At 49.3% G+C, this 25,198-nt stretch overlaps 1 protein-coding gene across 2 annotated transcripts; it reads right to left on the reverse strand.

Moving 5' to 3' along the window:
- Positions 1-1,293: 1,293 nt before the first annotated feature.
- On the reverse strand, positions 1,294-24,954 carry CSNK1E (casein kinase 1 epsilon). 2 transcript variants are annotated; one of them, XM_063322431.1, is made up of 11 exons: positions 24,694-24,954; positions 20,382-20,469; positions 14,309-14,419; positions 13,998-14,146; positions 13,072-13,300; positions 6,676-6,846; positions 4,864-5,012; positions 4,150-4,342; positions 3,912-4,051; positions 3,469-3,534; positions 1,294-2,842 (listed from the first exon to the last, which is right to left on the reverse strand). In XM_063322431.1, the coding sequence occupies exons 2-10, from the start codon at positions 20,455-20,457 to the stop codon at positions 3,502-3,504; spliced, it is 1,251 nt and encodes a 416-aa protein (XP_063178501.1). In that variant the 5' UTR covers positions 20,458-20,469; positions 24,694-24,954; the 3' UTR covers positions 1,294-2,842; positions 3,469-3,501. The 2 variants fall into 2 exon arrangements, with proteins under 2 accessions (XP_063178501.1, XP_063178500.1); XM_063322430.1 differs by having other exon boundaries at positions 1,294-2,920.
- Between the last annotated feature and the right edge of the window lie 244 nt (positions 24,955-25,198).

The following is a 25,198-nucleotide window of genomic DNA, read 5'->3' on the forward strand; positions in this document are numbered from 1 at the left end:
AGAAAAAAAAACTCTAAAAAAAAAAAAAACCCAAACCAAGTGTTTATAATACACAAGGAAAGCGCGTGAGGAGGTGACAACCTCTCAGAAAGTCTCGGTGAGGCTTCCCCTTGCTTCTTTAGAGGCGTGCTTGAGCTCTTCTTTTGCAAGAGATGGACCTGCTAACCCCCTATCTCCCAAAATGGGGCTGCGCTTCCCCCTGCTCCCAAAAAAGAGCTCCCACCCAACAGCCAGGGACCTCTCCTGAAGCCACCCCGATGAAGGTTCCACCGCCTCCACCACGACCACGCGGGCAGTGGAGCAAAGGCACCACACAGAGATGAGTGTCACCTTCCACCTAGGCAACGCTCCTCTTCCTCACCGAAAACAAGATTTAGAAGGGAAAAAGTCCAGCTTCATTTTGATCCCTCCAAAATACACTCAAAATGGAGGCAGGACCAAGGCGGGATAGAGGCAACAGGACAATACTCCCATACCCCTGAACCACCTTCCTCTTCCTCTCCCTCCAACTCCTCTCATCTGAAGAGCTGGAAAGGAAGGAGCTTCTCTTCCTGCTCAGCTGGTAGAGAACAGGATCACCAAGATCCACCATTGATTTTTCAGAAACACCTGCTGGGAATAAATTTCAAGAGTTTTTACGTAGCCTGCAGGAAAGAGGCCTCTCGTCTGGATAATGCAGGGAAGCATAACCACAGGAGCAGTGATTTAGAAAAAAAAAAATAATTAGTATTAAAATTTAATAATTTATTGTCAGACACATCAGGCAACCAAAGGAGGAGAAACCCAAACAAACCACACCAGCAGACACCAGAGCAGCAGGTGCCGCTTTACCACGAGCTCAGCACGTTTGCTGCTGATGGGTGCTTGGGGCTGCTGCTCTCACCCCTCTCCGTCCCCTTCCTCCGTGATTTGAGAAGAAAGCAAGCAAGAAAATACAAAATCCGGGGTCCACCTCTGTCGCGCTCAGTGCACGCCCAAAGCCAGCGGCGTGGAGAGGTCCCATCCCACTCCTCCTGAAGGCCCGACGCACGGGACACTGGGGGCTCGAATCCAGGAACCGAGAGATCCTGCATCGGATTTCACGTAGCTCTCACCCTTCCAAGGCTGCAACTGCAGAGAACAGCTCAGATTTATTTTTAGGCGCTCCGGCCCTGTGCCTTTTTTCCAGTAATTCTCATCAAACTCATTCCTGGAACTCGGGAACAGGTTCGGCCGCAAGACAGCGCTTCCTGCGCGATAAGCCGTCACTCCCAGCAAGGATGCCAGGGAAGGAAGAAATGACAGATGCTGGTGTCACTTTATCATTTTCTACTTTATTACTTCAAATTAACAACCACGATAAAGCTCAAAAAAGTCCAATATTTACACAGGAAAAAAGTACAAAATCCCCCCCAAAGTTCTTCAGGTTTTTTTTTGTTTTTTTTAAATTACAAAGTAATAAAAAGTTTTGCTCTTTAATTAAAAAAAAGAGAGAGACAGTAAAGAGGGGTAAATAAATTAGGAAAAAAATAGGGAGGAAAAATAAAGTGTTAAATAGAAAGGATAAAAACAAACAAAACAAAGACTAACCCCACCCTCCCCGCCCTGCCAACAACCCATCGGCTCCACACTAGTGACAGTGTGTCTGCTACAGGCCATAGGTCGCAGTGGTGATCATTGTGTTTCAAAGCCCCAAGCGCCACGAAGCAGCTTGAGTATTCCTAAATTATATTTTAAAAAAACAAAACAAAACAAAACAGCTAAAGTTGGGGGGGGGAAGAGGGGGGGGGAGACGGGTGGGAGAGGGCAGGAAGGGATTGTGCATGTACGGTGGATCTTACTTGGGGTTGCATGAGGGAAGGAGAGAGAGCAAGAGCCGTCGCTCTGGAAGAACACCAAACTCCAGTTTCTGTGCGCCCCTCTCTTCTCCTCAAGTCCCACACTCTCTCCGCAGGAATTAAAACAAGTTTTAATTAAAAAAAAAAAAAAATAAAAATAGAAAAACACGCACAGCCAGACGAAAAAAAGACCCCGCTGCAGGGATGGGAAGTGGGTTCTCGTCTCCCTGTCTTTCAGCTCCAGCCTTCCCATCCTCCATGGGACCAGGTGCCTCCCCATAGAGATCCCTCGGCGCGTGAGGACCGCTCGGATCAGGGAAGTCTGGCACTTCTCCCAACAGCCAAAAACAACCCACAGAGAAGCCACCCGAGGAAAAGGAAGCCCAAGTCAATGATTAGGCCGTTGCCACAATTCCCCTCACAGCTTAAAATTCATTTAATGCTTGAGAAAATAAATTCTGTTATAATAATAAAAATCAGACTTCTACCATCAAGTGTGGATAGAATCCGATTCCCTCCTGGCCGACAAGGCTCCTGGAAAAAACAAACAAAAAAACCAAAAAAACACAAACAAACAAAAAAAAAACCCCACCAACCCCCCCACAATCCCCTGCCCTCAGAAAAAAAGGAGAGCAAAGTTAAAATTTATATGGCTAGAAACCATAATATTTGAAAATTTAAAAAAAAAAAAAAAAAGCAGAATATATCCAAGAAGAAGAAGGGAAAAAAAAAAAAACCACAACGGAAAAAAAAAAGAAAGAGAAACCAAAGCCAGGAGCAGAGAGTCAGGAGAGGCAGCTGGGGTAGGCAGTGGGGGCTGCGGTAGGGCCGGGGTGGCATGGGGGGGGGCAGCGGAGGTGTTCCCGCACGGCTCCCACGTCGTCAGCTTCTCGGAGGCGCTCGCTCACGCTGGGGGACGCAGGCGGCCCTCTCGGAAACGGCTCACGCCAGCACGGGGGCACAGCTCGACTCCTCGTCGTTGGCAAAAAGAAATTCTGTTGGGGTTTTTTTGTTTGTTTTTTTGTCTTTTTTTTTTTTTTTTTAGTTTTTTGTTTGTTTTTTTGGGTTTTTTGTTTTTTAAAAGAAAAAATACAGTGAAGACACTAGAAACAGGGGGGGAGGGAAAAAAAAAAAAGAAAAAGGAAAGAGGACATTAGAAGAAAAGGCTATTCCCAACAATTCCAATGACAACTGGAGCGTAACAAATCAAATCATCCCTTTCTTCTACACTCCTGCCACCCCTCAGAGTTACCTTGTCCAGCTACTGTTGTTTCCTCGGCAAGAGGCACTCGCTAGCTGTGCAAAGTCTCGCACACTTGATTACATGCGCAGCACTCGCCTCCCCAACACTATCACACTGCCAGAAAAGCATTCGTTAGGAACTAAGGAAACAGCTCCCCAGCCCAACACCTTCTCTACCTTCCCTACCCTCCTGCAGAAATGGGAGCCACCTTCACGCCCAAGATAATCCATCCCCCCAAGGCTTTGGCAGCCAACCTTACTCTTCCCTCTGAAGCCAAAAACTATCTCAAAGTAAAGCGAAGGGAAAGGAAACGTACCAATCCCCCTCACCAAGACCAAAGCTTTAACCTAGTCCCTAACGCCAGCAATTCTCTCCTTGGGGGATCCCAGGCACAGAGGATAGGCTCACCTAAGCAAACACTGGTCCAGTGGCAATTGCTCCTCACTTCCCAAGGTGATCAAATGGCACGCTTGTCTACAAAATAAGAGGAATAATAAGTAAGGGATAGAAAGGAAGAAAAAAAGGCATGAAGGACACCAAAACAGAACGGCTGCATGTTTCTCTCAGGATACCCTCCCTCCCGAGAGTTTACTGTTCCACTTCTCCAAATCACTGCGGTCTGGAAGATGATGACGGCTTACCAGGAGCAAAGAAAAGCTAAGACAACAGTACTGAGTATGGCCTCCAGAAAATAGGTAACTGGAGAGCCAAGGCATAACCTGGTATCACTCCCCTCACCACACAGTAGAAGCTCACGTCAGCTCCAGCAGATCAGGTAAAAACTGCTGTGGGGCCCTTAGTCCTTCTGGGACACCCAGGCCAAGGCCATGAACTTGGCAGCAGAGACTCACCTGTGATGCTGAAATCCGTGACACTTCTTGCCGCCCTGTGAGGTCAGATGAGGAGACATTGGCAGGAGCTCCTCGGTGTAACCTCATGCTGACCTTCCGCTCCCTGTCCACTCTTGAGATTGCTCTGGGGGACGTGTTTCCTGTCGGGGCAGAGAAATGCAAGAGTATCAGTCAATAGTTTTGGTTTCCAGCCAACGACAGGGGTGGCACCCTCCCCCAGCTCTCCCACCCTACTCACCGGACTGTTGGATTCGGGAGGTGGGGGTGGAGGCCATGGGCTCGGTGACATTGCGAAGACGGTTGGCAGTGGCTCCAGCAGGCGGGCCGGGGGGCAGCGCTCGCGTGGCTGAACCCCGGAGTTGCCCCATCCTCTCTTCTCGCTCGTGCTCTCGCCGCTCCCGATCCATATCCTCGGGGTTCCGGGCTGCTCCCTGAGGAAAAGAGAAATCCCCATGCCATGCACGGCAGTCAGGCAGGAGAGACAGCAGCAGCCCCAGACAGAAAACACACAGTGCTCCATCACACCAAGAACGCGGAGCTCCATCCCCAAAACACGTTCTCCCTCCACAATCTTCCACTCCATGAAAGAGAATGAGGCCCTCTCTGGGTGAAGAGACGGGGACGAAAGCATATAGTGGATATTGCAATCCACATCTGTGTCTCACCTCCAAACATAGCTCTCTCCTGAAAAAATTGTCTCTACCTACCTACAGCTATAGATCTATGGACACACATGCTCCATCAGACACATTCACTAATACAACAGTAGCTATACTCCCGGTTAGTACCACCAAATAACTCTGCGTCTTTTCACTCCTCCTGGTCCCCTTTCTCAAGTTGCTCACCAGGGTAAGCACAAATGGCAGGCAGTTTCCAAATTCCCTCCCCCATCTCCATGATATGAATCAACCCCTGCCCCTCCAGCCCTTTCCCCCCCCCCACACACACTCACAAATTTAAGCATGTTCCAGTCAAAGACGTAGTCGTAGGAGAAGCCTTGGCGGTGGAAGAGGTTGCGGAAGAGTTGCCGCAGATACGAGTAGTCTGGTTTATCATCAAACCTCAGTGAGCGGCAGAAGTTGAGGTATGTCGAGAACTCAGCTGGAGAAAGCAGAAAACAGTTGGCTGTTGAACACCATCCCAACCCCCTGGGTCCCACCACAGAGCCACTGTAGCATTTCATCAGCAGTGTGCTGGACCAGGGCGGACACAGAGCTGCGTAATGAAAACAGAGCCTGCTGGTTGCAGTGCCTTGGCCACCGATAAGATCCCATCCCTATTTAAAAATAGGGAATGCTCACGCATCTCTCTCTTCTGGCTGTTTCTTCAAGCAAGAGGTAGCAACTCACAGAGCCTGCTGGAGGCAAGTAGGAATGCAGCCCTAAAAAACAGGCTGAGGTGAGCTTTGGGAAGCCAGGCCTACATGGTGTGAAGATGAGCAAGGCAGTTCAGAGCAGCGGCACAAACAAGATGGGATGTGAATTCTGAAAGGCTAGTTGTGCTCAGCTCAGACCAGACCAGAAGTCCTCCTAGTCCAGTAGCCTGTCTTGAGCAGTGGTCCAAAGTAGACAGCTCCAGAAGAGAAAGACCAGGGCAAGCATGTCCGACACTTACATTGACATTATCCCAGTTCCCACCTATTTTCATCTCAGGGAACTTCCTGATCTGGAGGTACTTTCTAATTATTTAATAACCCTCAGCAGAACTCTCTTCCTTGTATCTATCCGATCTCTCCTTGGACTACCATGAGCTTTAAGAATCCACATCATCTTCCGGGAAGGAGTTCCACACATCTGCTACTGGCTGTGTGAAGAACCACATCATTTTGTTCTGAAGCTGGCGGGAACCAGTTTTGTTTCTCTTCCAGTACAAAAGCCGGGGACACCAAATAATCAACTCCCATCCAAACTTCTGGAGGCACAGTGAGAGTGTAGACTTCTATCACCACTCTAATCACCTCTTTTCCAGGTTCTAGCCCACTCACTTGTTGCTTGTATAGAAATCACCTCACCTCTGATCACCCTTCTGGCCCTTTCCTGGACATTCTTCCTGTTCTACTGCATCCTTTCTGAAATAATGGGATGGACCAGAGCTGCACACTGCATGCAAGGAACGAGTGGGCTATGGCTTTACGCACACTGGTTGTACTTTTTGCTTTCCTAGTAATCCCTAACACCTGATCCACTTTCCTCAGCAGCCATAAAGCACAAAGTTGATGGTTTCACACAAATATCTATTGTAACTGCAACAGCTCATTGGCAAGTGGCACTGGTCAGTTCAGAGCCTACTATCCTGCATGTGACATGAGGATCAAGCCTTCCGCTCTCCCATCACATACGTTACTCCACGTTTAGCTACAAAGAACTGCATTTGCCACTTCATTGCCTGGTTATTTCTGGAATTCATTACAGTTGACCCTCATCTTCATTACGCATAACAACTCAGGATCATCAGCACACCTTCTCACCTCACTGCCCAGCCCCTTTCCAGGCTGTTTCTGAGGTCCTCAAGATCCCTCTCAGCACCCTCATGCCCTTACTAACACAAAGCTCAACTCTCCATAAAAACCATCTTTCCGACTTCTGAACCAGAGCTGTACCACCACTGGTCTATTAACCTTCTCATCACTGGTGTCAGCACCCCATTCTGGTCTGGGGGTACTGGGCTTAACTTAAGTTCCCTCAGGACTTAAGACTCCATGGGGTTTCAGCAGGAGAGCAAGCCATGCACCAGACAAGACAGCTATAAAGATCGGAGCACTTACAAGGGTACCCTTTGCAGAGCACCTCAATGGGCGTTGACATCTTTTTCTCGCTGATCCTCTCGTACTTTTGGCGCTTGGTGGCAGCCTTGAGGCCCTGCCACGGCAGCGAGCCCAGGTTGAAATACATGAGCACGTAGCCCAGGCTCTCCAGGTCATCACGGCGACTTTGTTCTGTGGGAGGAAGTTACACAGGGGCAAGAAGTGAACAACGACGAAAACTGCTTTGGTAATCACACAGCTTTGGAGGTGAACATGGAACAAAAGAAAAAGCCCCCCTCTCTTCTTTAGTAGATTTCTATAGATAGACAAACTTGTAGAAGACATTCCAGTACAAATTCCTGCGGGGATGTTCATACTGCCAGAGTTAAAGCACTCCTCTCCCCATACAGCCCAACCCACTTCATAAATGAATAATTACTCTGACTACCTCCTCACTTGGACAAGCCTTAATTCACACAAGAATTCAACAGCTCAAGAAGTGCTGCAGCAACACTGCCTACTTTCCCAGTCCCAGAGGAAGGGCACCTACACTTCTCCACCCAGAATACTTTACCCTGGGGATTAGTCATGGCAGAGGTAGGCAGGGAAAGACGAAGTTAAGAGAGGTAAGCCCAGCACAACCATTTTAAACACATCTTCTAATTAACCTCCTGAAATTCTTTACACAGGGAAGAAACGAGGAACTAGCGACCCGTTCTTGTGGTTAATGACTTTGTTGATAGTTTAGAGACGCCTAACATGTAACACTGTGCAAAGATCTTTCTGAACTGGTGGCACTTTTCAAGCCGTGGAAGAAAGAGGCATGAATTGAGAGGTATACTTAGAACAAAAGGTTCCCCTCCAAATGGGGAATGACTGTGTAACTGGCATCACTACTAACTCTACTTCAGAGTAAGGGCTGCCCTTAATATGCCGTAGTAAGGGCCTGCTTTTAGATGCTTATTTATGAAACAAAAAAAATTGTTTCCCAAACAAAAACATTCTACATTGAACTTGTTCTCTGGAATGGCCATGCTATTTTAAGTTGCAAGTTAGCTCAAGACGGAGTTGATGCAGAATCTCAGCAACTGAAAATGTTGACTGGTTAACTTGCGAAACTCCTCCCAGCTCCTCCAACACACTTACAAATTCATCTACAAATTTTGCCAAGAAGCTCTTGTCCCTGTTCCCCACCCAAATAAACTAAACGCTATGAAAAAAGTACTTTACACAGATAACAGAGAGGCAAAATATGGCTTGAGGGAGAGCACAGGGGTAGAAGAAAGACTAAAGAGATTCATTTATTAGATTCATTTACTACTACAGCACGTTTTGCTGGATTCAGTGCCATGTCCTAGAAGATGCTGCAGATTATGTATTGGTCTGTGGGTTAATTCTCACTATCAGTTACATGCTACCACCTGCCCCATCCAAAGGCCGGTAGATTATTACAGCTTACTCTGCTAGCTGGACTGAATCCTGTCGAAGGAATAGCTGTAGCAGGTCACAGATCTAGATGTCCAGATGTACCGATGCAAGCTGTGGGTCACCATGGGCCTCTTTCCTCCTGCATGCCTCTCACGACCTCCTAGTGTTTTTGAGGACTAGGAGGCTTGGCAAATTAAAAATATTAAGGGGAAAAAAAGGCACTGTGGTTGCAGAAGAAAAGGAAGGTGTCAGCACTCCATAACTGAGTGGAGGAGAGAGCTTTTGGTTCAAAGCACGTGAAATGCCATAAAAATGCCATGTTCCAAGACAGGAGTAGAGGAGAAAGCAGACATGCAGATCCCCGAAGTGTCCTTCTTGGAGGCTGCAGAAATAACAGCATTTTTTGACCTAACTTACTGCCTCACGCTGCCCACTTTAAAGGGGCTAATACTTCCTAATCTTATCAGGCTGCTGCCAAAGATAACTACAGGACTGTCTGGGGGATGCTTAGATGCTATGAAGGTAGAAGGGAAAAGAATCCCCCAATTTTGCATTTAGCCCAAGGCTGGGACACGTGTACTCTCAGAGGGCTGCAATTACACAGCACGCATACAAAATAAATAAAACTAAGCAATATTTGATAGTGACCTACATCCTGAGACAGGAGGCCTGTGGAAATAGGAGTCAGAAGAATGCACATCCAGGGCCTGAAAGCACAAGTGACAAAGGTAACCTCAATCCTGCAATTTGCCAGCCCTCAACTTATCTGTGCTGAAGCTTTAAAGCCTGTAACTGGGTTCCCTGTCTGGAGCATGGGAGTGCCCCTCAGAGGAGTAGGGAAAGACAGGGCGGGAACCAGAGAAACCTACCGAACAGACAAATCAGCCTTTTGGAAATAAATCAGGATCTTGCCTCCAAAATCGTGCTTGAGCTCCACACTGCTTAAAGTAGGCTGGACCACACATCACTATTTGCATGGAGCACAGCAGCTTGGAGCACAGCCACCGACCCCATCCAGAACAAGAGGAGATGTTCTGCGAACGTATGTTTAGGCACAGTCCTAGTGATTTGGGGAAGGCCAGAATTAAAAGACTTGAGTTTAGGGAGACTGAAGTCAGCAGGGGATGCTACATTCCTTACTGGAGGCAAGGAGAGGGGTTACAAAAATCTGTAATTTTAGCCCACTTAAACAATTTCAGTGAGATTCAAATCCACGAGGAGCTTGAAGCAGAACATACTGGGTCACACCTGTCAAGCTACCTGAAAACACTGTAGCCATCTTCCACCTCTGACCCTGACTAAAATATCCTGAATGAATCATCCTTGGATGATGGTGAAGAACTACAGCTCCTACCTCCCATTTCTTTGTTTCATCTTCAGTTACTATTACATGTCTCCAAGCTATCTCCAAATTTATTACTTTTTTTAGCCTGGCCTCATATGCCAACAGCCACATGATACTAGGTAACATTAGACAGCAAAAGTGGAGTAATTAATTAGTTAGAAAAAAAAGTTCACCTCTACACACCAAAGGAACGTTATTTAACATCACCACTTTCCACTTTTAGAAGCTTGACAATCATTGACTAACTCTCACAGCGTGCCTGCGACGCAGGCAGAAGATCTCACTTTACAGTTTGAGAAGAGAAAGAGAAACACAAGTGACGTCAATGCGTGCCCAGAGCAGGTCAGTCCAGAAGCACGAATACAGTCATGACCTGTGACACCACATCACACTTCCTCTCTCCGTTTTATTTCAGCTTCTCAGCTCTCCTACAAGAGATGAGGGACTGCTACTTGTATTATAAGACACTCATCCTTTCCTCCCACCCTCCCAAAACCCTTTCCAACATGAAACACAAGGTAGCAACCCAGCACGACCCCTCAAACCCAACCCAGCCTGCAAGCAACCTGTTACCAGTTCCTTCCTACTCCCAGGGAGGCTCCCAGCCAGCCCGCACCCTCACTCCCTCCCCAAAGCAGGGTCCTCAGAAGGAGCTGAGTCAGGGGTGAGTAGCAGGACGGTGAGTTACCTGGGGAAGACATGCTTGGGCAAATACAGGAGACCGAGGACTGGTTGCCTTGGATGCAAGGTTTCGTGACAAAACTTGTTTGCGGTGTAAAGTGCGTCCTGGTCCCCCAAGACAGCGCTTCCCCTCACACCGATCCTATTCAAAGCGATGCTGTTCCCATGCAGGACTCCCGAGAAATCAGCTGTCTTCACTGGGGCAAGCAGTCTTAACCAAGCAACATTTTCCTGATTATATACTCAGATCTGATTTTGCACATGCTGGGACTACATTTCCCTTTCTCCCCACACTGCATGGCAACAGACTTTTAAAACACACAAAAATCTGGAATGGGTGACAGAGGGTAGGATGGGCAGAAGAACTTTATGCTCTGCACAGCCTACGCTGATGCCATCTAGGACAGACATTTGGGGAAGAACTGCCCCCAGCCTCCTGTTTTCCAGACAGAGCCCACCAGGCTTCTTCCAAGACTGTCTCCTGGGCACCCCGGGCATCTATTTCAGACTTTACAAGCTCCAGAGGGTACAAGGGACTCTCATCCCCAGAGCATGTGAAAATTGACTGGAATGCGTGAACCAAAAGCCTGCACAGTCCAATGACTCCCTCAACAGCAAGCCTCCAGCTGTGGAAACCCTCCCCGATCTTGCCTCCTACTTTCCCCGCCCTCCCCCCCCCCCACACCCAGTCACTGGGAAAAGAATGTGTTTCCTCCAGACATTGGAATGCCCAACCCTTAGCTTGCACATTCAAATAAAGGCATTTATTCATTTGCTATTCCTGTCACACGAATACCCTGGCACCTGGTTCTTTCCCTCTCCCTAAACCACATTAATGTAACATTAAGACAGAGAATTTAGTCTCTGGAAAGTCAAAAAATTCAGAGTGACGGTTCCCATGGCAATGCTGCTAACTCACAAATGTGTCCGTCATACACCCTGTGGCAAGGTCTTGAGAAACAGGAACTCCAGCTGCCACCCTGACACCCCCATCCCCTTTCCTCCAGGCAAGCCATGTAACCTTTATGCCATTCAGGGGAACTATCTGCAACGTGGAGATAGTACACCGGAGACCTGTTGCACAGAGTAACTCACACCCAGACTTTCCTGAAGCAAAGGGCATGAAGAGAGTGAAGGCTGCGCATGAACAGAGCGACCGATGGCCTATGCAGTTTGCCCCCGGATTAGTGTTCAGACATTGTTTGTTCATCCTGATACACAAACCAAGCACCAGTAGTAAAGGGCTAAGTTGGGGTGGGATGAATAATAAAGTCCTTCAAAAAGAAAAAACAACCCCACAACCAGACATTTAGCCTCTCGTGATCAGTTCAGACAGAGCAGGCACACACAAAAGTATCAACAGACACAGTAGTGAGAATTATTTTATGCATGTCCCCTTGTGACAGTTACCATGGCTGTGGAAATCCTGACCAAGAATTCGATGGAGAGTCAGTTATATATAAGCAAGTCAAGCCAAAATACAGAAGACCAACTTGGAAAACCCTACGAGAACTATTTTTACTACATGGAAGAGGTCAGGAGATCACAGCCCACTCTCAACACACCCCATTTCGATATAAATAACGCATTTTCAGTCTACAGTTATACAGTATTAAACAAGGAAGACAATGGGAAACTGCTTTATTTTCCGCAGGTCAAGTCTTGACTTCAGATTTTTGAGAAACCATCTGCAAGAAGGGAGAATGGGAAGCTTTCCCTAGGAAGAATGAGGACACAAAATCCTGTGGAAGCTGTTAGTTTTAAAGGTTTGAGTTCCCTGCTCTGATTTCCAAATTCCCAGCTTACACATTTCAGTAGAAAGTCTCCCAGAGATAAAAACTGAGCTGCGAGCACAGCAGCTACCTTCCTGGGTTGACAGCCAGGGCAACTTCAATGTTTCTGCTCTTTGGATTTGCCAATCAGTACCAGAACCAAGTCAGCCTGCTCAGAACAGAGTCCACGGTAACTATGAAAGCCTCACACTGCGGACAGACAAAGTTTACCCAAAGTTTAGCAGGGGAAAGAGATAACACAACAGAGAGAAGTTTCCAGTCAGGGAATGGAAGAAAAACTGCAAGAGATTTTCACCTCTGTTCCTCACAGCAACCAGGTGTGGCACACCAGGCAGGGATTCATGCCGAGGACGAGAGTTTAGGTGACTTCAGGAGGTTTGAGTGCAGTGGGTACTAACCCGCACAAGGTTTTTACAAAACCTGTCAGGATGGCCATCACCAGTGTAAGACCTGGCTGAACTCTCAGCACTCCTTCCCAGACTAGTTTTATCCCCACAGTACTAGCCATAGACACTAAGGACAGAGCCCTACCTCCTTAAATATGCTTCAGTCTCTCTCTGGGGCAGTGAGGTTCTCAGACACATGTATTTTCAAGGCCCATGGCAGCCAATCCTCAATCACAAAACCTGGATGTCCAGGCAGTAGGAAGTCTCCCCTTATTTCAGCTTCTTGTACGCTTCCAGCACACGGCTGTCCCCATCCTCAGCGGTGGGTAACAGGAGCATGACCATATTGCAATGGGTCTGTATCCTCCTGCTCTGACAGCTGCAGAACAATCACTGATGAAGGCACTCAGGAGTCAACATGAGAGGTTTTGGTTGCACATATCCCCAAAGGCTCAGTGCCTGAGAACGCCTCCTTTATATATCTAATCAGCCAGCAAAAACTGTGCAAGACAGAGTTAGTAGAAGTAAAGTCAGGGAGGCCACAGCCTTGCTGCTAAATAGGCCCCATTGTATTAAGCAGCGCACAAACACACACTGGTAGACAATTGCTGCCTTCAGGAGCTCAAAGTGCCACAAAAGGCAGGTGAGGTAACACTGGCGTAACAGTTACTTGCCCACCACCTCAACACAGGTCAGCAGCACCAGGCACAGAACCCAACCCCCTGCTTCTGGGGACACGCGACCTCCCCTGGAAAGCCCCACCAAGGGGCAACAGCAGGCTCACCGATTCCCAGGTGGGTGTTGATAGAGGCATAACGGGCTGTGCCAGTCAAATTCTTGTTTTCCCGGTAAGGGATGTGCTGGTGGGTCCGGGCATCTCGGTACTTCTTGGCCAAACCAAAATCAATGATGTATACTAGGTTGCCTTTTTTGCCGAGGCCCATAAGGAAGTTGTCTGGCTTCACATCCCGGTGGATGAAGTTCTTGGAATGAATGTACTCAATACGGCTGATCTGGAGAGAGGGAATAAATAAACAAATAGTGAGACAAGTGAGAAGGTAACTCACCCTAACTGCATCTGTTAAAAAAAGTACCCTGTCCAGGAGAGTGGCCTGTCAGAGCAGGGAAAGGGACATTTTGCAGAGAATATCAGAGATGACAGTCAAGGAAAAGAGACACCCTCTGGAGGCAGAAGGATCTTGAAATGAAGAATGGAGATGGAATTCAACCCTGCACGCCAGCCCAGTCCTCCATCTGGGGAAGTCACCGTTAGCACCACAAGAAAGCAAGTTCATACAGACTAAAACTTTGAGCTTCAGTATTGACACAAGTCAACTTTAAAACTTAGCCAGGCTGGGAAAGGATAGAGTCCAGAACAACCAAGGCTCTTAAACCTAGGACATAGGCAATTGAGTCGAGATAAACAGTGATGCCAGTCATTCATCACACAGGCAAAAGCTAATGCACCCAATGTTAACACAGGGTGAGCAGCCGGGGTGGAGATCAAGAAAAGCCAGCAGTGCCCAGGTTCCAGGCCCCCAGCTTCATCAAGAAATAGAAACCTGGCAGCCACTTGCTGCTAAATGAAAAAAACCTGGGATATAGCAGTTCTTGAGCAGAGGGGATAGGAGAGAAGAAAAGAAAAAATAAAGAAAAAAAAAAAAGGCATGGAAAAGGAGAGTAGGCACAAATGCTTCAGAGGAAACTCACCATCTGGTCTGCCAGGAGCAGAACTGTCTTGAGACTAAATTTGCGGGAACAGAAGTTGAAGAGATCTTCCAGGCTGGGCCCCAAGAGCTCCATCACCATCACATTGTAGTCCCCCTCTGCTCCACACCACTTAATGGAGGGGATACCCACTGGGGAAAGAGAAAGATTAAGCCCAGGGAACAGAGGAAAACTGCTGCATCCCCTGCTGAGAAGATCACATGTAACACCAAATCCTTTCCTTTCTAAGGCCCTCCAGAATAATTTCCTTCTTCAACCACTCCCCCGGCCCCATCCTTTCCTCCCCATCTCACCTCCTCCCTGCATCATCTTGTAGAACTTGCTTTCAATGTGGAGCTGGGGATGCTTGGTTTTGACACATTCCAGTTTGATGGCCACCTCTTCACCAGTCGCAATATTGGCTCCTGCAGGGAAATGAGGGTGAAATAAAGATTGTGCAAGCTTCCGCTGAAGCTAAACAATTTTAACAAGGCCCGTACAGATGGTAAAACCATAAGATTTGCCCTGAAATTTATCCTGTGTGACAGCAATGAGACTCAGCCACTTCATACAGTTTCCAGCGCTGCCATTTGCAAAGGCAAGCCCAGAGGAAGGCACACGAACAGAAAACCAGCTCTGATCCTGCAGCCAGGCCAGAACAGTAGTCCTACAATGTGTTAACTGCCTCCTTATCTCAAAAAGCACCAGACTTAAGGAGGTCAACCTCTATGTATCAGCAGTACCTAAACCGAGTGGAAGCTTTAGCTGTCCCTGATGATATATATACCTAGCCCCTGAACCCAAGCCAGCCCCCCCAGGCAGTGATATGGAGTACCTCTTCCTGAGCAAAATTACTGGTTACCTTAGGTACATTGTTTCAACAGAGCCAATTAGTTCAGGAGGAGACATTGCTAACATTCCCAGCTACCTCTGGTTTCTCCACAGCCCTGACCTGCTCAATACAGACAATTCCCAAATTTCCAGCTTCTCCCTCTCCTGAGGGCTTTAATAATACCTTTATCTTTTGCCAACACAGAAACATTGGCTATATCCTAATTTAGAAGCATGAAGAAGTAAACCAAATCCGGTACCGAATTAAGCTACTCAGATGCCTTTGTTGAAGGTATTGCTAGATTGAGATGACACAAACCGACCACCCCATGCGCTTCTTTCTGAAAAGAACTGAGCTGCCAGCCACGAAAGCCAGCACTCTGGTCCCAAAGTGCGCTGTCAAAGGAGCAACAGGCTGGTCTTTATCTCATACTAGCCAAGAGGATTCCAGATGTTTCACATCATCCTAAAATGGAAAGGGTGAAGATCTGTACACAGGTCACGGGAATGACACTCAAGACTTGCTTCTCTCTACCCCCCCCCCCCCCGCCCCATGCCTGCCTCACGCACACACACACAGACAAGCCCTTCCTCATATCTGGAACTATTAAAAATTGTACTCAAACACAAATCAGAGAGCAGCTCTGATCACGATCAGCTTATAAACACTGTCATAAAATAACCTACTCCAGAACATGCACGCTAAACATAAGCTGGAGTCAAAGGCGATGTTTTGTAGATATCCCATAGCTAGTTTGGTAGGTCTGGTTAATTCGTGCCTCTTGATCCATGTGATTACTTTCAGAGTCCACAAGGACAGCTGCAGACAGAACTCTCCACCCATCCTTTTTCACACACCACCTCCAGAGCCAAGGACCAAAGAGAAAAAGGAAATGTTCACACAACTGGATCCCTTTTCCCTCTGGATCCTAAGGATATCCATCTCCTGTTGAAGAGTTCTGGCTTGTACACAAAGTTAGCCAAGAGCTGCCTGTTAGCAAAAAGACGTCATCTAGATACTACAGCGCCAGGTCAAGACAGACAAGCTGCTAGGAATTTGTAAGAGAGGAACAAAAATGATTGGGGCCTAGGGGGATTGATTTACTAAGAAAGATTAAAAGAGCTAAATATGTAACATAGACGAGAGATACAACTAAGAAGGGTGGGGAGAAAGAATGGGACATGACAACAGTCTGCAAATATTTGAAGGCTGTAAACACTAAGGAGGGAGAGGAATTATTTAGGGTGCTCCAAGGCAGGGGAAGGAGGAGCAATGGGATGAATTTAATAAGGGATTTTACTCGAGATGTAGGAGAAGGGAAAGGGAAAAAGCCATCCTGAGAGCTAGAGCCATTTGACCAATGGTTACTCTTGGGAAGATGATGGCATTTTCCACTTAAAAACTGCTGGCCAGCAAAACAAGTCTCTACATTCCCTTCACTCCACCACAGGACCCTTCTTACAAGCATCAGGAGTGCAAGAAGGAAAAGACCAGTAAGAACATGGCCCTGAACTAGCATCTACCTTTTAAATTAGCGTTCAATCACTGGCCCTCATTCAGCATGGAAACACCCAGGACATCAAAAAAGATATGAGCGCTTCCTTCTCTTCTCTCTTTCCCCTGCCTTTGTGAAGACTTTCCTCCAAATGTTCTGCACCATCTCCCTTGTCTGTTCCCTGGGGGAATTCTTCCCTTTCCTAGTCCATCTGCTGACAAACACACAATGATAAGTCTTGCTAACTTTTGGCAGTGCTAGCATTAGCATTCTGAATGAACCCTACTCCCCGAAGTTGAACAGTGGTAAGATGAATGAGTTCTCGTCTCCACATTACACCGCGTGTTTAGGAAGATGATGATGCATCCATCTACTAGGCTGTCTGCAGGTGGGGAGTGCTATCTGTGAGCATGTAAAGCAGGAAAAAGGAAAGGAGGGGTAAGCATCAAGAAAACTTAGATTCTGCAAGATGTGAATATGCCATTCAAATGATCAACGTGGCTTTCAGCCCCACACTTTCCATAGGCTAAACACAGGTGTTAGGCTCTTAGAAAAAGAAGAAACAACCCTGTGGTCTGGAACAGCAAAAATAAGATGGATCAGACCTAATGAGGAATTAGTCTTCGCTGAGGGGGTCACCAACTGAACACTTTAGGCTCGTCCCCTCCCCAAACCACCCTATGTCTTCAGGATCCTCCCTCTACCGTTTCCTGGATAGAGATCTACCCAGACCTAGACCACCTAAAGTGAGGAGGGAATTTAAGGGCAGGAGTCCCTCTGATCCTTTGTTCCACGCTTTAACCACCATCTTTTTTTAAAGATACAGATACAAAAGCAACAGTTCTCTGCTCCCTTTCCCTTTCAGAAAAACGCAGCAGAGCCTTCAGCCACTCGAGAGAGACGTATGTAGGACTGGGGATAATTCCTAACATCCACCCCCAGTCTCGCTCCGCTGTGGGGGCTGCACAAATTCAACTCATTCATCACGAGCTGTTTGAAACGGGGCCCCGGGGACAGAGGATGTCACCGGCTAAACAGGACCTTTTTAAACAGGATCTTTTCGGAGTGGAAGCTTTACTGCAAGTCTGATACAATAAACGCCGCCCTCCCTGCGCATCAGGCAAGCCGACAGGCACGGCCCCCCTGTTCCCTCTCACTAGCTTGCCAGGGGAAGAAAAGGAGGGCTGGGAACAGATGGAAGAAGTCAGATAGGGCGAGAGAGAGTTAACAGGCCAGGAAACAAAGGGAAGGCACTCCCCTCCCAGCAAGGGAGGAGCCTGCCACCAGGAACTGTCCCCAGCCAATGCAGGTCCCAGCATGCTTTGTCTGCCCAGCTCCTCTCCACCACCCATGTCCCCTCCAGTGCATCCCAGCCTGGCGATTCCTACCACATCCAGCAACCCTGCCCTGCCTCTCGGCCAACACCTCTGACAAAGCACCTCTCCTGACAGCCCAAAGGTCTCGGCAATTCCTCTGCAAACTGGGTTTTGCTATCCTGAGTGAGCTTTTTTAGAGGCAAATGGGCTAGCCAAGTCCCATGGGCAGCCCGATCTCACCTCCCGCCCTCCCAAGCCGACGTGGGGAGAATATCCCCCAAGATAGGGCATGGAAGCAAGGCATTGTGCTTTAAGCCCCAGCTGAGGATTAACAGGAGTCCATCCTTTGTGTCTGCCCATGTAGAAATTCAAGTTTCCTTCTGAAAGGAAAACCCAAAAACAAATCCCAAAGAGCACAGCACGTAGTACCCACTGGTCACAGAGTGGGTGAAGGTGCTAACATCCTGAAAGAGAGAAGCTGGGGACAAATCCAGCTCAGCCACGCTTGCCTTCAGAGACAGACAAGGCTTGTCTGTCTCTGCACTGTCTCCACACTGTCCTGGTTTGAGGCTCAAACCACGACACACACCATTATCAAGAGGGAGAACTATGAGGTGAATCTGGTGCAGGACAGAAGTCCTTGTGAATGAGTCCCTCTGTCTGCAGAGCAGACCATGAGAGGATAGCGTAAGTACAAGCGTCCTCCAGACGCACCATCAGAGACTACATGCCTGATCCCTCCAGGCTGGGGAGTCACCCAGGCTCCAAGAAGTCTCGCTATCACTGCTTCAAAACACGCTGGCTTGCACCTCAATGAACATCACAAGGGCTTTGATACTGCATTCAAGTAACTTGGCTGAACTCGGCTGTTGGAGGATCCTGCTGTGCTCACCACACCAGGGCGATGGGGCTTCCTCTACCTCTCGTGCTGTTTGGTTACAGGCACTGCGGGCACAACCCCTTCACCAGAGCCTGTTTTCCATGCCCCCTTTGCACAGGTGGATGACCTGTTCCGTGGTGCAGAGGAATACAGTATCAGGCTTCTCCATTCAGTTCCTCCCTTCTTTCTCCACGTGTACTCCAGATGTTTTGCAAGATCCCAACAATTTATACTGTCCTAGAGAGAGTCTGGAAGGCTTCAAGCTCTAGTATAGCTGGAAAATGCTGTGTCTGGGCTATCATCCCTCAACCCCTAGCACCTGGGAATTAAAAGCACTGTCACCTGAGACACTAACTGGCTGGAGGACCACAGAGGAGTGACATACAGGAGTAGGCTGCAGTAAAGGCAGCACATGGTGGAATTGGGATCCCAGATCCATTATTTATCATCTTTGTTCATGCTCTGGATAAAGGTGGCAACAAAGCCTGTTACTGATGATTCCCACAGGATACTTAATCAAGAGAGGCTGCTAACACCAATCGAGAGAGAATAATAAAGCAAGAGGGAACTGGAGATAAAAGCCAGAGGGAGAAAACAGGTGATATACAAACACAGGGAAAAGTAATCTGAACAAGAGGTATTCAATGAAAGGAACTCAGGAAGGGATGGGAAGATGTTGCAGAACCTAGAAGAGATCTACAATACAGCTGACAGCGCGCTAAGGCCAACTCTGCAACCTGATAGGGTGTTGGTGATGGGGGAAGCCAAGGAGATCCAAAGCAGTCTATGCAGAGGCATCACGTTACAGATCACTCAAGGGTAGCCCTTCACTGCCATGCACTGGAAATGCCACACCTCGAATGCTGTGTAGGCTCCAAGCTGCTCAGCAGATGGACAAACTGGGAAAAAATGAAGGAGCAGCAAGAGCAAGGAGTGGTAGATGTACTGAGAAGCAAACTACAACTCAACCGAGCAAATTAACAGTCAAGGAGCACATGACGACCATCTGTAAGTACCCAAAGGGTGCAAACACCAAGAAGGGAGAGGACAATCATTCTGCTGGCTTGCAGGGCTACAGCTAAACAGGTAGCGGTGAGAACTAGACGACAGGTAAAGCCACACCAGCTCTCACGGAGTGATCAATCAGGCTACTGGGTAGTCTCACCACTCTGGCCCCACATAGTATGAGCCAATAAAAACATCAGCAGGCAAAGCATCGGGGAACATATCTACACATCAGCATACTGCCTTGGAAGAGCTTCTCCCCAAGTGACCTGCTGCGATAACAGGAAACCCAGCATCTCATGGGCTCTGTCCACTGAGCTCCCAGCTCAGGTCATTCCAGACATTAACTCTAAATCCCATTACAGATCTAACAGATCTAGGCCCCAGGACTTTAACCAGGCCAGCCTCTCTGACCCGTTTTACATCTCTTAGTCTCAGACCTCTCTCACAGGTGACGGACCACCTCTTCCACTACCAATCTTCCCAAAACTTTATTCCGTTTACCCTGAAGGAACAGCCACTTCCACCACCCACACACACCCAAGCTCAAGAAAAGGAAGTAAGAGAGCTGGAGTAGGGTGTATGACAAATATGCTCTGAACAGTCCAAATCTAAATCAGTCTGATCAAACATTGCTGTCTCTCCAATACCTGCGAGGCAAAACTGAGCTCATCCCACTTTCTTTGCCATCAAAAGACCGTCAGCAACCAGCAGTATTCCTTGAAGCTCTTTTTGTCTCCACCACCTCCAACCTTACATGGTGCCCACAAATATCAACAGGCAAGAAAAACAACCCCAGAACAATGACGCAACTGAGAAAAACAATCTTGCATGTGGAAGGACAGAGGATCACACTCACCTAGGTAAATGTCTCCAAACGAACCACTGCCAATCTTTCTGCCCAGACGGTATTTGTTCCCCACTCGAAGCTCCATGGTTCAGTCGTGCTGAGAAAAGAAGCACAGAAAACGCAGCGTCAGAGCAGAAACAGGAAGTGAATCATGTAAGACTACAGAAGAGACCTCCCCACTTCACCCACAGGCTGGGTACAGTTTTTAATCCTGAAATATTTCACTTACTACACGGCCCCTATCACCGCTCCTGACCTCCTGGATGTCCAGAGGCAGCATGAGCTAGAAATGCTGCCCGAACATGACCCTTTCAAGTATGTTCTCCATGTTCCCATTATGGGAATGAAGAAGGGTTGAATCTCTTCCCCACCATTTTGTTCAGAGACTGGGGGGGCAGGACATCCCTCCTAAGAAGATTTCAGTGGGTGATCACTTCACACTACTGTGAAGAGAAATGATACTGCCCCTTGTAACCTACAGTACCTGGCACCTAGACAGTGATAACCACAGGAGGCACCAGACAGGACATGCAAAATAAACCCCATGAGAAGGAGCGCTCTCTGGCCCAGCCTTAGACCAGCACCTTGGTGGCGGTGAAGGACAGGACCCAAGGGCTTTGAGAGACAGACAGACTGCCAGGAGCGACTCCATTGCCCCTAGGCAGCGGCCAGCACAGGGGACAGGGAGGAGGCATCTCGCTGAACTGAACCCTGCAAGGTGCACACTGACTAGGAACGTCATTTGCTTATCTCCACGCACTTCTGCTGATGGGATCACAGCCTCCTTTGGTCTACCTGAGCCTCTCCGCCTCTGCTGCCTACCTAGGTGTGCTGGCTGTTTGTTTTTAGCAGCTCAGGCCTTTCCTCATCCCTTTACCTGAGGTGATTAGCTAACCCTTTGACCTGCTATACCCCATCAACATGCCCAGGCTTAGCCTACTCACCTTCCACAGAAAACCAACTAGGTGGAAGGACCACAGCCACAGAGTTTGCTCTCCCTGCCAACCTCAACTTCTGCTACAAACACCTCAGCCGAACACAGTTCCAGCAGTTCCCCCCTTAACAGCCCCTTTTCCCTCGCCCCTTCCAAGGCCACCAACTTATTCTAGAAACCGCGGCTCTTCCCAAGATAGCCAACGCGGTTCCTTTTAGAGGGATTTGCCACACTCCTAATTTATGCACTGCCACATTATTAGCGTACAAAATGCAGACACAGAGCCTGTTGGGGACAGGAAAGGTGAGGAATGATTCATGTTTTCACAAGTAGGTGAGAGGAACTTTCCCTTGCTAGAGCTCAGTGGGAAGAAAGCATCACTGAAGGAAAGGAGGGAGGAACGGCCTTATGAGACACAAGCACAAAAAAATATAATCCCAGCTACAGGATTCTGGGCATACTATAAACCCAGAGCTGCTTCTCCTGCCCCAGGAGATGGGATTACAGAAAGAGGAATGGACGGGCTGCGGAGATGTACGGGGAAATAATCCTATCAAGGCATTCAGGGGACATTGTGAACCCTGAAAGCAGAGCTCCAGTCACTAGAAACCACACACAAAACACTTAGAGGTGGAGTCCCCTCACCTAGTATTTACTTATGCATGTGGGTTTCTGTGCGTCTAAAGTCTACAAAACCCTGTGGCTATTTCTGACTTTCTTACTACAAGGAATGTAGGCAGAGCCTTGGGAACCGAACCAGGAGGCAGGCGTACCTGGGTGAGGGCGCAGCAAACAGACATGATTTTTATCCGCTGCCTGCTGTTCTGTCTAACCACATTAACATACATCTGACTTGCTTACACTCCTACTCCAATAAGCGATCAAAGGTCCGTGTCCCCGGGAACCCGTCACACCACTGTCAGGGAGACAGGCTCTTGAACTTCCTTCCTTCGTGGCCACGTTCGCCCCAGGCCTGCGGACCCTGAGCACTTCCACTTGGATCCAACTCCCAGCCAGGGCAAGCACAGCCGAGAAAGCCGCAGAGGCCGGGCAACAGGTCTCGGCGAGGTCCCCTCGGCACCAGGGCACAGGGGTTACTGCTCCCGCAACACCACCGTCACAAGCCAAAATTTGGTCCCACCCTTCTGGGACAGGCAGGAGCCAGGTTAAGAAGGGTTTCTCGCACAACCAGGCAGCAGCCCTTCTAGCTGATTAAGCAACAGGCTCCAAAGGGGAATCTAAAAAATGCTCCAGGGCGAGGGGGTGGAAGCAGGGAAGCAGGATAATGGGAGTGAAAAATCATGGGTCTCACACAGCTGTCATTTCGCCTTATCTCCATCCCCCCACAACACACACACAAGTGTGATTGGAAAAACCTGGGTGGAGGACAGCCAGAGAGCAACAGCCTGGATTTACAGTAAGGGGAGCGGGCAGGACACACACATCCCACCCATTCCCCCCTCCCAAACAACTGCTCCAGGAGCTCAAACATCTACCACATTTCCTTCTACTTCACACACACACCCCCACCATCTACAGCTTCCGCTCTTATCATCTGATCTTCAGGCCTACTATTACAAGAAGAAGAAAATTTTACATATAAAATTTATATTATTATATATGAAATTTATATTACTCTCTATATATTGTCCATATGTGTAAAATTTAAAAAGCCGTCCCTCCCTCCCAGCAGGCTTAACCCCCCCTGCCCTACCACCCTCCCTGAGCTCTCCAGCCAAGGCAGCGCTCCCAGGGGCTGCAGGGCAATCATTTAGTTAAACCATTTAGTTTTCCATACGGGATTAACACACATACAACCTCAAAGCGACTGTGTGCTCTGCAGGAGCGTCTGCATACGTGCATACCCAACATTACACAGACACCTACAATATACTACACGGCCTCAAAAAAAAAAAAAAAAAAAATAAAAAAAATAAATTACTATCCAGCCGCCAGCGCTGCTTCCCCACACACACCATTTTGCACCAATCCCCTTTTATATAATATAAAATACCCACATACAGGCACAAAGGCCATTATATAAACACACGATAAGAGTTGATCTCGCTCCGCTGTGCCAGCACCGATGGCGACTAAAGATGCGGGGACAATCTTGGGGGGGGGGGGGGGGTGGACACACGACAGGAGGGCCACCTTGGTCCCACCTGCGGGGATCGGGAGCAAGAAGATGCCCTGGCTAGCAAAAGCCACAACGCAAAACCAAACCCAGGGCTCCATAATGGAGGCTGCCGAGCCCAGCACCGCTCCAGCTTTCTGGGGAAGTGTGGGGAGCGGGGGCTGCTTTGCCCATAGACCATAAAGGCTTTACATGGCTTTTTGTGTGCGTGTGTGCGAAGGGAATAAAGGAAGAGGCTGGCAAAACAATAATTCGAACCGGTTTAAAAAATGGGAAGAAAAAAAAAAAAACAACATAAGAGAAAAAAAATTACATTTGGATTGAAATGCAAAACATCAACCCCCTCCAGACCCTTTCACACTTACAAAAAGGAGAGGATCTAGCGACAAATAAGATGGGGGGGGGAGGAGGGAGAGAAACCCCACGTACAGAGCATTTGGACTACATTTGAGGAAGAAATAGCCACAACAGGAAAACAAGGGGATGGGGGGGGGGGGGGGGGGGGGGAGGGGGGGACACACAAAAAATAAAATAATAATAAATATGTCCCTTACACCCCCACCCCCTACAGGCAAAACACTACGCGAAGACAGCCTTACCCGGGCTGTTATTTTTCCGGGTAGGTAACAAAAAGCAGCCACCCCCGGGAACGGCGCTGAACTTCTCCCCGTGTGCGTCGTCCCCCACCCCCCAACCCGGCTCCGGCCGCCGACCCCCGCCCTCACCGCCCCCCCGCAAAGGAAACACCGACACCCCCCCCACACACACACACACAAAAAAAAAAAGCAGGACACATCCCCCCGAAACAGGCGATATCGGGGGCTGGGGAAGGGAGACGGGGAGCATCAGTGAGTTGGGGGGTTAAATCACACTGGGGGGGGGGGGGCATGGACCCCCGCAGCCCCCCACGGAGAACGGCGCGGCAGCCCCCTTCCCGCTCGCCTCGGCCCCGCCGGCAGGGCCCGGGCAGGGGGACAAGGGGAAGAAGATGGGGGGAGCCCACCCCCCCACACACCAAAATCCGCCGCCGGATGGGGCGACCCCCTCCCCGCGCCCCCACAAAGGGGCTTTTGTCCCCCGCTGTCCCCCCCCCCGGTTCACCCCCCACCCCCCCCCGGCCCGTCGCATCGCGCCCTGCCCTCCCCTCCCCCGCCCCCTCCCCCTCCCTCCGCACACACAAAGAGCCGGAGGGGCCGCCTTTCCCCCGGGGTTTGCGCCCCAAGATGGAGGCGGGCGCCCCCCATACCCACCCTGGCGGGAAGGGGGCCGTGTGGGGCTGCTGCTCCGCCGGCTGTCAGGGGGCCCGGCGGCCGCGGCGGGAAGGATGACGGAGGATTGGGGAGGGCTGGTGGCGGCCGTGCCCGGCGCGTCCCTCCTCCTCCTTCGGCTCGGCTCAGCGCGGCGCGGCGCTGCCTGCCGCCTCCCGCCCGCTCGCCGTCCCCTCCAGCCGGCGTGTGCTCGGCACAGCCCGGCGCTCACCCAGTTTCCATTGAGCCCCGGAGCCAAACCCACTGATGTCACCCAACGCAGCCCCAGCCCTCCTCCTCCTCCTCCTCCTCCTCCTTCGCCCGACGTTAAAGGCGCAACCACCCGCCGCCGTTCCCGCCGCCCGCCCGGCGGTCCCCCTCAGCCCCGGACAGGGGGTGGCCCACTCCCCCTTCCCCACACACACAGAGGGTGGGTTCTGGGGGGACGTTTCCCCTCAGCGGCCCCCGGGGTCCCCGCTGAAGGTTTTTCCTTTTTCGGGGGAGGGGG

This window comes from Chroicocephalus ridibundus, chromosome 1 (genome assembly GCF_963924245.1).
Source record: "Chroicocephalus ridibundus chromosome 1, bChrRid1.1, whole genome shotgun sequence".
Classification (NCBI taxonomy): domain Eukaryota; kingdom Metazoa; phylum Chordata; class Aves; order Charadriiformes; family Laridae; genus Chroicocephalus; species Chroicocephalus ridibundus.